This window comes from Hemibagrus wyckioides, linkage group LG22 (assembly GCF_019097595.1).
Source record: "Hemibagrus wyckioides isolate EC202008001 linkage group LG22, SWU_Hwy_1.0, whole genome shotgun sequence".
Lineage (NCBI taxonomy): Eukaryota > Metazoa > Chordata > Actinopteri > Siluriformes > Bagridae > Hemibagrus > Hemibagrus wyckioides.
The window spans coordinates 14547211-14562060 of NC_080731.1; the positions used below are offsets into that span (position 1 = coordinate 14547211).

Genomic DNA, 14850 nt, shown 5'->3' on the forward strand with positions numbered 1-14850 from the left:
GTGTGTGTGTGTGTGAGAGAGAGAGAGAGAGAGAGAAAGAAAGAAAGAAAGAAAGAAAGAAAGAAAGAAAGAAAGAAAGAAAGAAAGAAAGAAAGAAAGAAAGAAAGACGTGAAATTCCACTTATATTTCGTTCACCCTTGAAACTACAGTGAACTTAACCAGTTTTGAAGGAACAGGACAGTGTCAGAGGAGTCGTAATCAAGAGCACATAAGACAGGAGAGGGGAAGAGGGAAAGGGAAATGGGAGAAGAAATAAAGAAGAAAAATATCCCTTTTCAACTTTGTAGGCAGCTGAAAGGAGACACTGGCAGTCTGAAGGAGAAGGAATAGTTGAAATATGCGCACTGTGTAGTTTAGTATACTGTAGGTTTTCTAGTGTATGATCTAGAGGGTGCTTAGAGTCATAATGATCATAATCACAGATCCTCCACTTAATGACACTGCGATTTTCACAAAATATGAAAACTAAACAGTAGGTTGGCATAGAGATAAAACTTCAAAAGTGGAGAGGCTTTTGTGATGTAGTGCCCCGTGACTAACGTGTATTTGCTCGATGGATCCGCCAAAGCAAATGAACACTGCCCAGGACCGTGTATTAGGGTAATTGTAATTGTAAGACAAACACCATATAAGCCATCCAGACAAAACAAATGAAAATGTGGGAACAATCACCACATGCTGGCACAAGATTAAGCCTAATTTGTTTCAACCTCAAACCAGGTTCACCTAATCATACTTGACACAACTCTACAAGGATCAGTTAATAATCAGTATATTGACCTTATCTATCTATCTATCTATCTATCTATCTATCTATCTATCTATCTATCTATCTATCTATCTATCTATCTATCTACTCAGATGAGGCTTTTTCACCTTCCTTTTTATTTTCTTCAACTTCCTGTGCTTTCTGAGGAGAAGTTCAGATCTTTCAATCCATTGGACACAACGATTACACACACTTACTGAACACTTAACATTTGGTTGAGAAATATCCAAAGCATAAACATTACATCCTGCTGCCATTACAGTTGTGTGTGCAATTAAAACACAATCTTATTCACATTACCATTTAAAGAACATTTCACTGTTCTTGCAAACCACAATTCACAGATGACACTAACCCTTGTTTCATGAAACTTCAATAAACAGACCCTGTATTATACTGACATTTACATGCAAAGGACCAAACAGCATGGATATTTTGAAGAAGACAAAATATCTTAATTCACCCACTTAATGTGGTTACCTCTCAATCTTCCACTTCAATTCCCCGCCACAAGCATCAGCTCGGTCTTCCCATGCATTTTGGTCTGCTATTAATTACCCTCCAATGGACCGAAGAAATATCAGAAGCTCAACACTGGGATTTTCAAAGCAGGTTTCTTTATGGCTGATTCGTTTACCTTTATTCTGGGCTTGAAGAAACATCTTAGTGGCTCCTTGGACCGTTTGTGCTCTTAGTCTGAACTGAAAACCTGCAGCTGTCGACTTGAGCTATATGTGATGCTGTCGAATTGCCAAAGCTCAGCAAGAGAAAACTTTCATGAACTGAACCTTAAGCATGCAAAATAAAGACTTCCATTTGATCTGAAAATAATTTTTCCCCTTATTTCTTTCTCTTTTTTTTTGCAATTACAAGGTAAATGTTTGAAAATGAAATACTGTCAAAGACATCTTGAGGGGCATCTGAATGCACTAATATTTTGTTTAGCCAGTCACCTAACCGTGAATCTGCACCAGACCGCAAACTGTATGTCCCTGTGAGTGATAATTACCTTGTCATCTCTGTCAAAGTCCTCATCCTCACCCTCCAGCAAATCCTCCACCGCTTGCTGATGAGCATGAAAAAAAAGAGAGAAACAAATGAGAATCAATTTCATCTGCACAATGACTAGCATTACTACATCCATAAAGAAAGCTATTCTTCGGGAGAGAAAGTAAAGCGTTGGGGCATCACCCTAATTTCTAAGCCTATTATCCGTATCCTCTTGACCATGAGGTTAAAGCTTCACTTGAACCTTCAGTTTGGACACAGTGGTAAAATGTATGCTTCAGTGAACCAAGACCACAGGACAAGTAAAGTGTCCTCCAACCCCTTTAACCAAACTTACAGCCACTTCATCCTCCTTAAAAGACACACAATAATGAAGGAAAGTGATGGACGTGGACGTCAATAGGACCCATCTTAATAATTTGAAAGGAATGTAAGCAGAATTGTAGTTGTGCTTGGCATCCACAAAAAACTCAAGGTGAACTAATATTATCCAGGCTACAGAGGTTAATTATGCTCTCCTGTTTAGCACTGCAGAATAGCCAGATGTGTTGTACAGCCAGATGTCTAGCACAAAAGATATTTCCACTCTGCACAATATCTGTTGTAAGAAACCGGACTTGAAGGACCTTGAAAAAGTTTTATTCATCAAGGTTTCATTCTTAACTATTCAGTTAATTTAAGTGTCAAATAAGCTTTGTTCAGTTATGCTGACAAGCCTCCGGAGAAAATCAGGATGTCATTGAACAAATCCTGCTCTCTTGTAAATACCTATTTTACTCTGTAATAAACTTGTAGGCCTGCATTGTATAGAGATTTTCAAATGCTGGCAAAAGAAGGTGTAGTGGAGTTCACCACCAAGAGCCACTTATTCTAAATAAGGAAATATTTGGACACCATATTATTTTCCAAAACAGCATCATTCTTCCATTCATCCAAATACTAAAATATGTATGTCCCAAGAGCAGAACACATCTTTTAACAAGCAGCTAACAAAAAAAAGTGAATTATCTTAGAATTTTTCCAAGTAACTTTTGCCATATTTGTAACTTTTGCTACTTTTGTTCTTGTACAGTTAAGTTCAAAAGTTTGCGCTCCCCATGGGTTCGAGCTTAAAAAGGAAAAACAGAAAGAAAGTTTTTGTTATGATCGTCTCAGTCTCCTGACCCGAGTTCAATGTTAGTAAATGACATCTGGCAGAGTTTTTAGAGAAAAGTCAAGAAAAACTGGCTGAGTTTGGTCAAGAAATCTGCTTAGGACAGAGATGTCAGGTAGTCTGGAAAGAAGAAATATTGAACTACTGAGAGGATCCAAATGCTGCTCAGAGAATATACACAGAGCCTAGGTGTAACAGTTACTATGTATTATGGAATGCTATTATTACTGAAGAGTTTTGATTATTATTGTAACCATGAAAACTGCAGACTATGTGTAACCTTGGTTATTTTTTAAAATTCTCTCTCTTAAATATTCAGGAACAAGTATAGACATTTTGTAAAAGACATTAAAAAGTGTCTATGGAAATTATAATGTGGGTTGTAATTATTACAGTAAAATATAATATGATCAAATACAGCATTTATGAATGCCTGTCATGGAAAGAGAAAATAAATACGGTCTGTAATTATAATGTAGAAGAATTAAATATTCACACACATCCTACTGCAATTTAGCAAGCTGGAGAAGCCAGTACAGAGGTGCAGGCACAAATATCAGGGAATGTAGCTGGCAGACATATAAAGAGTTTATCTCGGTCAATTGAAAACACTCCATCAAGCATGTGTGGCCCCTGGGAGCCCGAAAAGAGTCCGTATCACATGCCTATTTTCATTGCCGGAGGAGGGTACATGCACAGATCGTTATTTCTCTTCTTGGGGCTCGTCTTGTCAATCACACTTCAAAAGCTTCAAGGTCATGTGTAGGCTATTTACATAAGGCAATTTCTAAAAATACCCCCTTTCTTATCCCCACCCCCGAAAGTATCGAGAACAGCAATTTCTTTTTATAATTTTTTTGACTTTCCACATCGCATAAATGAGTTTTCTGTGACATCCAAAAATTGTTACTTAGCAAACAATAGCTTTTGTTCCTTTGTCTTGGCTAAAAGGCAGAGTGCATGCTGCCATAAGCCTCTTATGTAAATGCTGCTAGAGGCAGAAACAAAAGGAGGGTTCAGGAGAGATGGAGGAATTGCTAGGAGTGAACTGATGATGCTTTGTGCTAAAGGGTGCACAAATCTACCAGAGTAATGTGGTTTCAATAGCAGGGTTAAGTAGAGGCTAGTCTCGATTATTTGAGAGAAGAAGACAATCAATCATGCTGTGCAAATTGAGCATTTAGCAATCAATGAAGAGGAGAAAAAGCATTTTTGAAGGAAAAAAAAACAAGGTCATGAATCAGTCAGAGTGGGTCTTTTACTGACAGTCATAGAGACAGAGAGAGAGAGAGAGAGAGAGAGAGAGAGAGAGAGAGTGCAAGATTCTCTGCAGTCTGGCCTTTCAGCTAGCATTGGCACCATCCCCAGCCCTGCTCAGTGACATCCATCTTGGCGGGTTAATGCACTTTTTCTCTCCTCCACTATCAGCAAAGGAAGAACTGTGCTATCTGTGCTTTTAATTCTAACCTTCACCATGACAGGTGCGCCGGGAATAGACGCCCAAGCCAGACAACCCATCCGACATGAAGATATATACTTTCATTTTTTGCCCCCATCCCCTCTCCCCTCCTCTTGCTCCTCTTTGAAATGGAAGACATCTCTAGCGTCTCCAGCTGCTCGGGGCATGGTCTTGCTTTGTATGCGGCGTGTGGATCAGGGGGACCCGGGAGAGCCCAGGCCTGGAAGGCTGATAAGGACTCTCGCCGGAGCACCTCCAGCCCAAACAGCCTCTTCACAGGCTGTCAGAGTGCTGCTGGTCAAAGGGAGGGCTTGTGCTCATGCCAATGTTGGCTGACTCTGTCTTGACCCCTGCAGAGGCTGAAGTCAAAGACTGGCGCTACTGGCAAAAAGAGGCAGATTGAGAGGAGAGGAGCACTAATTGGTCAATGTATTGATTTAGTGGAAGAATAAACACTGTTTCTGCTAATCAGACTGGGTTGTGTAATGCAGTTATGTATATTAAGAGAGTTAAATAGGCTAAGCAATCTGAGGTCAGACTCAGTGCTGTTCTGTGCAGCGGAGACACTTTGTCTCTTCAGGGCTGAGCTTTACAAAGCAAACATTCTGATCAGAGGACTGCTGGGTTTAATGCTGCAATTCTGAAATATGCCAGGGTCATGTGGTCCCACAGGTAAGAAGCCTCATCATAGCTTTTCATCCCATGGCTTACATTCTACTCTAATCTGTAGCGCGGTGTAGACCCTGAGGATACCTCAAAAACACAGCCAGTGTTCTGTAAACAAAACCCTGCCAGCAAGAAACACGGCTGCATCAACAACAACGGCAGCAGCCATGACAAAGATGTGTAGATCATCCACATTGTTAGCAAAATCTCAGGTACAAAAGTTCACAGGGATGAAGTGTAGGGAGCTGCCAAAGTCGCTTCTCAGCTCGCTTCAAATCTTGTCTGTGAGCGACTCGGAGCCACACTGGCACGGGGGAAATCAGCGGGGCAACAAACGCTGCCAGTTCAAAGTGACGTGACCTTTTGATTTTGTCACCTGTCAGGGGCTGGCACGGAGGAGCGGAGATATGTCTGCCAGGCGCACGAGATTCGACGTCTTGCTGGCGGGAGTGCATCGCTGGAAGAGGTGGTGGCACTGAGGTGGATTAAAGGCCCGAAAAACCGTTCCCCTTCTCTTCCTCATCTTCCTCCTCCTCCTCCTCCTCCTCTCTCGGCCCTGCCATCACACACCCCTTGTTTTGTGTGCCATCCCAGTCGACTCAGCCCACAACCAGAGCACCAGGCTGAAAGAAGAGTTAGCATGGAGCACGATTGAGAGACAGGCTCTCATTTAGTTTCCCTTTATATTTCACTGTGCAGTGATTGACACTGGAGGTGGGCTTGACAGGCTCCACATTTCCCCCCAGAGCAACCCACCTGTACCAGAAGACGGTAAAGGAAAAACACAGCCTATCCTTTATTCATGAAGCTCCATCCAAGCGGTTTGTTTTTCAAATTACACACAATGGAAAAAAACAGACAAAGCAGAGCTCAAACCAGACAAAACGAAATGGAAGGAAACTTTATTCAAGTATCTGTTTACCTGTAAACATGTTTAAAAAGTGCAGCTTCTTACTGAGCAGCTCTGTAAAACTACACTTGGTTTAAATCATGACCACAATCGACTTTATCTCAAACAATGAAATATATATGATATTGAAGCAATAGGTGTATTTTATCGTGCTGCTCTTTGGCTGGCCACATGAGGTGATGGCAGCTTGTTCCACATTGACGTCAGACGAGAAGTTGGACAGGGTGATGAATCGATGACAGGCATCTCTCTGAGATCAAGCCTCAAGGGAGACACTGAAGCTTCAGGTCTTCCAGCTGACTGTCTACATCACAGCGTTTAAAACAATGCACAATAGACGGCAGCAAAGACGGCGGTAGTTGGCAGCAAAGTCACTTTCAGTGGGGTGTGTAGTATTTATCACATGGAAATATGGTTTTAAAATAAGAAGAATAAAAAATGATCCCATCCAGAATAGTCGGACCTTGTCTTGAATATTTTTGTCACAGCATTTAGGTATATGCAAATACGGAAGTCCTTTGTTTCGAAATGACTTACAAAAGTGTGAGAAAGATGATGGCATCTACCACGTATTTCTATACACGCTTCATTTCAGCGACATGAAAAACAGCCAGAAATGAGACACAAAAGAGAGACAAAAGCATGAGGAGTGCATTATCCTTGCCCTCAAACCACTGACAAGGTTACTGAGAAGTACCTTAAAATGCTTAATTGCATACAGGCTGGTGAAAGAGATGTCACTATGTTTCTCCAGCTCTGGCAGAATTTGCTATAATTAACACCTTTGAAACATCTGGTAAAGTGTTTTCCGGGCCAGTGGATTCAGCAGCGTGGGTCTTTCAGGGCCCGCCACGGGCCCTGCTCCTCTCAATTCCAACTGAGCTGTCCAACGCTTGACTGAGCCCAAGTGGTCGTTATGGAGCCCCACCAAAACCTTCCAGAGCTCCAAACAAACTGAACTGGAAGCTGGGGGTGGAGGCGAGGTCATTGAAGGCACTGAGATCATCGGCTCTCTACAGGAAATGGGCCAGACACTGACAGGTAATGTCAGCCTGGCTTGGCTTTCCGACCTGTATAGAGAGGAAAATTCCAACCACCACCAGTAGGAGTCTCCTATAGCTCTTACAGCTCTGATATAACAGGAAATAATAAGCGTGTAGAGAAAATTCTGGCTTTTATAATGTAGACCAACAGGGTTGATCTACATTTGTTCTCAAATAGTTCCTGATGATTGACAGACCTGATCCATTTTTGTTCTGATGATCGACAGGCTCGGTTCAGAAGTCATGATCTGTCTGACTTGCATCCAAAGGTGGTGGCACCCCCTCTGAACCCCTAATTCATCCTCATAATATCCATTCACTGTGCCTTGGAAATTCCTCTCTAAGGAACCAAAGGGGCCTATTTATACAGTTCTCAGACCTGCTAAACATCTTCCATTTGGAAACACCAGTTTGAAAGTATACTCTGGTGTTTAGTGCATAGCCTTCCCAGATGGTAAAAAGAGCTTTTAACAATAACAGGCTCTGACAGAGAGGTCAGGTAATTGGTGGAGGGGTGGCATGGAGAGCACAGGGAAAGAATACGAGAGTCAGGGGTCAGCTGACTACAGGTTAAGAGTTGAGCTAGCATGTCAACCCTTGAGGTAACAACCCTCTTCAATTAAATGACAGCTGAAAGTGGGAGTTTTGTTGGGTTTTTTTTCTGAATACATTATGGTTATATATGATAAAAACATATTCTGAATCTTCCTCTTGGCGTATGGCTGAGTGCTCATGTCTTTCCAAAGAGAATTACCCTTTTACAGGCTTTTGAAAAATCATAACTTTCCAAATGTTGACATTTGGCGAAGGGCAACGGTTTAATTTTACATGTTGTTTAAAGCGACTGGCAGTGGCTAGGTCTTTCCTTCTTTCTCTTTTCCTGATTGTGTCAGAGCCATGACTTTGGTTTCATGAAGCGGAAACCGCACAGAGGAAACCACATAACTAGAAGTTAATTCCACGCTGCATTTATAAGACTAGGAAAAGCTGTTGAACACAAAAATGGAGAACTCCATATATATGAGAAATGATGTTCCTTTACCTACTTACAGTGTGTTTGTGTTTGCATGTTTATTTCTTCATAACCACATTTTTAATAGCCCGTATTTATTGCAACATGGACATATTACAGTGGTATTGGAATCAGCTAAAGAAACTCGCACACAAACAAAACAGCAGGGGGGTGGTCGTAAAATACTGCGGAAAAGATTTACACAGCATGCATCAACAGCCCTTCTAAATTAAGAATTATATGGTAGGCTGACTAATTCAAAGATGCAATAGGTTTTCCATAAAGTTGGAACGATATGAAGAGTTCCCAGTGGTGAGAAGCAGAGAATGCAGTGAGGGGATAAGTGATGAAGTCTCATGGCAGTTGGTTGACTGAGAAAATGTTTCTCACCTCTGCAGTCATCAGATATGAGAACATGCCATCTAGCCAGCGGCACGCGACTGTCACACAAAACATACACATTCGACTCACTGTAACTTTCAATATGAGTGCATTCTCATTCATATTCATGTTATGGGATATAATATCCCACCCAGGTGCTTATTCAGACATATCTGGATATCACAGAAGCCTATCAGTAAGCCTCACAGGCTGGGCAGCTCTTTAACTCTCAGTGAGAGGCAGGCTGGCCGCTGAGTCGTAGCAGCCTGCACTTATGTGTCAGTGGGTTTAGTGGAGAGTTAGACAGAGCGTTATTTGAAATTATATCCTGCCAACCACCAGGAGCCTGGCACTGCTACTGAAGTGACAAAAACATGAATGACAAAGTTTTACTAGGGGAATATTTCGAAAGCTTGTCGTTTAACTGAGCTCCAAACTGGTAAAAATATATAACAGAGAGATACAACTTTGGAGAGCTCTGACGAATAACAATACAGAGGTGCAATTCTGCACAGAAAATATTATAACTGACATCAATAACATTTAAGGGCTATTAATAACGTATCAGTTACATATAAATGTACGAGTCAGGAACAAAAGTCAGAAAGTTTTGAAAAATGTCAAATAAAGAAAGGTAATTACTGCAAATCTTTGACGACACTCTTTGGATTGAAGCAAATTTGCAGTATTGATCATGTCAACTCCTTTCTAGAAAAGATCAGAATTTCTCCTTTCCTTTAACACATACTGATTTGATTTAAAATTGATTGTCAGGCTTTACACAGACTTGGTCAGTACATGTTAGTTCAAGTGTGTGCTGACATTAAAGCAAAAGCGGGGGGAAAGAAATTTAGAAATGAATTTAACAATTTCTAAAATGTGATGTTTTGTTTAAATTGTTGCTGATCATGTACAATGCATTACAGAAATGTTGTATTGAATCAGATTCAGTTAGAGTACATGCAAATAATTAAATTTGTAATGCAATATATATATATATATATATATATATATATATATATATATATATATATATATATATAAACACAGACATACACACACACACACACACACAAACAAGCCCTATGTTCAAATCCAATACACACACAAAAAAAAAACCCACTTCAGTTCCTTCCCCTGGAGTTTATAATAAAGTAACTTCCTTTTCTAAATGACTACGAGAGAGAGAAAGTGGCCAAGCTCATCAGTGGGTTTCAGTTTAATGAAAAGCAGACCCCATGTGTATGTGCTTGTGTGTGTTTGTTTATTGTGTCAGTGAGTGGAACTCTCTCACTCTTGCCAGCCCCACGAGTGGCTCATCTGTTGTGGTTACAGTCGTCAAAATGCAGAACAATAGAGTGTAAGAAAGACCGAGGTCTCGCGGGGCCGCAGCTTTCACTTTCTCCGTGCGTTTTATATCCACAGATCCCAAAGGTATAACCCTTGACCCATCACCTGGTTTTGAAACCTTGACTCCTGATCCAGATTAGTTTACAGTTACCAGAAACACAGAACAGCACATTGTATAAACGTGTGGAATAAATAATGACACGCTTGATAGTCAACACCAGACGGATAGCACAAGAAAACAGGTCAACAGGTATTAAGCGGGGCTCTGTGACTATTCCCTGACTTTACAAATATAATCTTTACCTTCAAATCTTTTTTTTTTTCTTCCTTTCTTTTAAATTCAATTATTAGGACAAATTAAAGCAAGTGGAGATAAATGTATAGATGAAGTGCAAGGCAGGTAAAATATACAAAGGAGATTTCTGTCTCTGGTTTGAAAATTTTTGCAAGCAATGTCGCCATCTACAGGAAAAAACAGAGCAGTCGTGTTGGATGATTTAATCTCTCCTTTTTTACTCACACTGTTTTTTACTTTCGCTCATTTTGACAACCGTACATAATATGAAAACTCAAAAAGAACAATAAAGGGAATTTTCTAAGGAAAGAAATGCCATAATATATTCAGGACATGGAGAAAATGTATTTCTAATATCTAATGCAGCATATTTCTACAATGCGGAATCATTAAATCTAATTTGTCTGAAAAGGATCATGGTCAAATAATATTCCAGTGGATTTTGGAAAAAAAGGGAAAATGTGATATTTTTCTATGTAATTACTACTGAATATTTCACTAAAATATACAACCACAGAACATCACTATTCAGCAGTTTTTAAAATCATTTCCTTACAATAAAATAAAAATTGAGACAGGGCACGAATGAGATTTTTTAAATAATATGTACATGACATTAAACCGAATTTGTTTGATTAAAAACAATTAAATGAAATGTAAAATATCATCTATCTGAATTCCAAATATTTGAAATTGTTCACAAAAATACTAAAAAGATCCTGCAATTTCTGACTATATTTAATATTAAATGAAATCAAAATAAATATTCAATATTAAAATTTTTAACAAAAATTGTAAAATATACAATATTCACAAGTCAAACAAATTCAGACAAGATTGTATAATCTATATTATTTAACTTATAAATAATAATAAAAAATATTAGATAAATAATAATATTAAAAATAATAACTGTAATAAAACATCTACAATGAATAAATTGCTCTATATTTTAGACAGAATTCAATTCTCATTCCAATACAGAATTTTAATCATTTATAAATTTTTATTTATATTTATAAATTGTATTATTATTATTTTTTTATTTTATAATAAATGTTCAATATTCAATACAAGTATGATTTGGAATCCAGTAGTTATTTTACTTGTACAGTGCTGATTCTTTTCACTTAAGGAAAAAGATAAGTCTGTAAAAGGTTGAGACGGCGCTGAAGCGAGAGTTCAGGTTCACTCACCACGTCTCCCTGTCTGTTGTCCTTTCCCGAAGCGATGAGGACATAATTCCAGGCCAGCAGGAGCAGCAGAGCCAGCGGGATCATGTAGAGCTCAAAGTTCCACACCACCACTATGAAGAGCTGTCAAGATGGACAGAGAGATGAAGAGAGAAAGGAAAGACCAGACGTGAAAGAGCAGAACAGTGGAAAGGACACGCTGGACATTTCTCTAATTCTGCACATCATTTCATTTTCTCATTACAGAGTAGGAATTATTAATTTATTTTATTTTTTTCATAATTGGAAAAATCACTTACATGGAGTCATATATAAGTTGCATATAACTGTACAAATTTGACTTTAATATTATGTTTGAAATGTAATAAAAAAAGATTGCAAATATTCTACTACATTCTTCATTTTATTGTAGACAGATTAGGAGTCTATCCTGGGAACACTGTGTGTGAGACATGGCTGCACCCTAGACAGACACGCATTCACACCGAGGGCTAATTTAGAGCAGCAGGTCTACCTAGAGACATGCTTTTGGGAGGTGTGAGGAAACTGGAGGACCCTGAGGAAACCTGTGAAACTCCACACAGACAGTAACCTGAGGTTCGAACCAGGGGACCCTGAAGCTGGGAGTCAGAACTCCACTTTGAGTCGAGTCACCTATTGCACCATAGTGCATCCAAACCAAAAAACTGATATGGATTAAGAATATAAATGAAGTTTGAGCATGGATATCTATGAGGACTATTTGTACACTGAGAATGCGGTAAGTAAATCACACAATTCTGTAAAAGAGCTGACCTCGTCCTAAACACAGTATAAACACCCTCAGAGTATTCAGAACCAAACCGCAGACAGACCGCTGGCCTTCCGGTGAACTACAGCGACGTGCCGGATACCGCAGACACTTCTGAATGACCGAATGTTTACACTCTGTTTCTCTACTGAGGAACACAGTCTGCAACCATATGACAATAATCCACACTGTATCACCGCTTATGTATGTAAATAAAGCAGCCGCTATAGTTTTGTGAATACTTTGAGCCACGGCCTTGCCGATTATCTTATCAATTTCAACACACAGCAATTTGTGAAGCCGCGATATTAATTTGTGGCTACTCCAGGCGATCGGCCGAAATTGACGTGTGCCATATAGCACATCGGAATGAATGTGCTCCTTTTTAATTAGTGAAACAAGACAATAAAAAAAAAAATGCAAGCCCCAACTTAGGACTCCATCCATGTTTCACTTTAATAGCTATTAATCAAAACCCACAGTTATGCCGAGGAAAATGTAACTGCTCATCAAAAAAGCACCAGCCTAAGATGAAAATTTCCACATGCTGATTATTTTGGTGAAACATATTTACAACTGAATATGAAGCACAGCAGGGTGTGACAATTTCATTCACCCGTGATAATAACGAATATGGCAGAAGGAAATAGCTGATGAGTTATGATGTTTACTACAATGAATATTAATACAATGTAAATGTAATATTGTTACAGAGCAAAAAATATATATTCAGACAACCAGTCTGTTTTCAAGCTAACTTAAAACTTTATAGATTTGAAAAGTCATGCTCTCTGAGTAGCTGTGATGATGCCGTAGTGCTAAGTGGACTCCTACTGATGACCCTAACCTTCCTCTCTTAACAAAACACAACACACACACACACACACACACACACACACACACAAAGGTGCAGTGTACTGTGAGGGGTCAGCAATATGACCATTCATGGCTCCATTACTGCTCTGCATGAATACACACTAGCAGAAGTGCACACACACACACGAACACACACACACACACACACACACACACACACACGGACATATGCGTAGAATGAAATCTATTATTATCCACTTTGGAGTGTATATCTGAATAAAAAAAAGTTGAATCTTTCTGTCTCATGTAGGATAGCAAAAGAAAGATCTACACAATGATGAATTTGTGAATAGCATTACATAATTCTCAGAGCAAAATAATAATAAAATAATATTTCCTGTATTGTGTGTGAATGTAGTGTGTGATAGTAAAGAGAAGAAAAAACATGTTACTGTTCTTTATAGGTTTTTCCTTTAATAAAGAGGAATTCAGAGTAAAGGGAAGAATCGTTTTCAATAATTCAACAAGCTTTACAGCCGCGCACACACACACACACACACACACACAAACACATAACTATATATTTTTTTCCCTTTGCATCATTCAGGGCTCTCTGTTCTCTCTGAAAGAATTGCTTAAACCTTCTGTGAAAAATCCCACACTTTGCAGCAGTAGAGATTTGTTAACCATGTTTATTCCTTTTGTGCTGGAAATCTCAGTGTGCTGCAGAAAGAAAACTATGATATTCAATTCAGGGGAACAACATTACAAAAAAAAAAAAAAAAAAACCTTCCTGCAAAAGCGCCAAAATATAATCTTCCAAAAATAGCCTAAGGTAGAAATATCTTACTTCATGAAATGAGAAACATATGAGGGGGAAACACATTTCATATTTAATTACTTATAATTATTAGTTAGTTTTTAAATTCCCCTTTGTACATTTTTTGTAGTCTAGCAAAATATAATATATATTTATTTTACTGTATATTTTAATACTGTATTATATATAAATAATTTTAATTATATTATGTTTATTTCTAGTTATATTATTATAATATATATTATATATATTATTATATTATATTATATATATATATTATTATATATATTATATATATAATATATATATAATATATATTAATTATAAAAAATTATATATATATATATATATATTTTTTTTTAAATACATTTAATAATTGAATACACCTTTATTCCATTTCTTTTTGATGACACAAAGTCCACATATAATACTCTCGTAATGAATCATTTACAAATCTCTCACTTACAAAAGCAAAAGCCACTTCTTTGTCTCAGCTCCTCAGTGTCCATCTTGTTTTCATATGTCTGGGTAGTTATTTAACCTGTCGCTGGACGCACTCTGTGGAGTTCGGATTTTAGCTGAGGGCCAGAGCTTGATTGACGGCCAACGTTAGTCGACACCTCGACCGCTCGGAGGTGACCCTTCTCCCTTACACACAGCCTGATGCCCAGACCAAGGGCCTCTATAGACTCCCTCACAGGGGAGAGAGGAGAGCCACAACCCCCCTAAAAAAAAAAAAAACATCCCAAAAACCGCAGTGAAAGAAGGAGGACAGAAACCAAATCTGTGGACGTGCGACTGCAGGCTTTGTCAGAGTGCATCCAGGTAAAGTCATAATAGCCTCCGACTGTTCAGCGCCTCGCTTAGTCAATTCCCCATGTGGGTTTGAACTCGGGTCCAGCGCACAGACTGTTCAGACCGTCACACCTGCACAGAGTCTCCCGGTGTCCTCTCAGTAACACAATATGCAATGAAAATCATCGTTTTTTCAACCTACTGTGTGTTCCTGTTTCAACAGACAGCAACACTGGGAATATCTGGAAAGGTAATGTGCAGGACAGCTACAAAATTAAAACATTTCTTCCCACCAAGATGGTCGTTTCTTGTTTTTATTTTTTTTTAAGTATACCTTTATAGTAGACTTTTACAGCTCCCCTTTTGGTCTGTCCCTCAAGATAGAAACT

At 38.8% G+C, this 14850-nt stretch overlaps 1 protein-coding gene across 5 annotated transcripts in view; it reads right to left on the reverse strand.

Annotated features, from left to right (window-relative positions):
• The window catches only part of mctp1a (multiple C2 domains, transmembrane 1a), a 145580-nt gene that overhangs the window by 26503 nt on the left and 104227 nt on the right, over window positions 1–14850 (reverse strand). For all 5 annotated transcript variants that reach the window (XM_058374767.1, XM_058374766.1, XM_058374769.1 and 2 more), the window contains 2 exons: window positions 11244–11363; window positions 1780–1836 (listed from right to left, as the gene is read on the reverse strand). In XM_058374767.1, the coding sequence (XP_058230750.1) occupies window positions 1780–1836; window positions 11244–11363 (177 nt within the window). The remainder of the gene's footprint in view (window positions 1–1779; window positions 1837–11243; window positions 11364–14850) is intronic.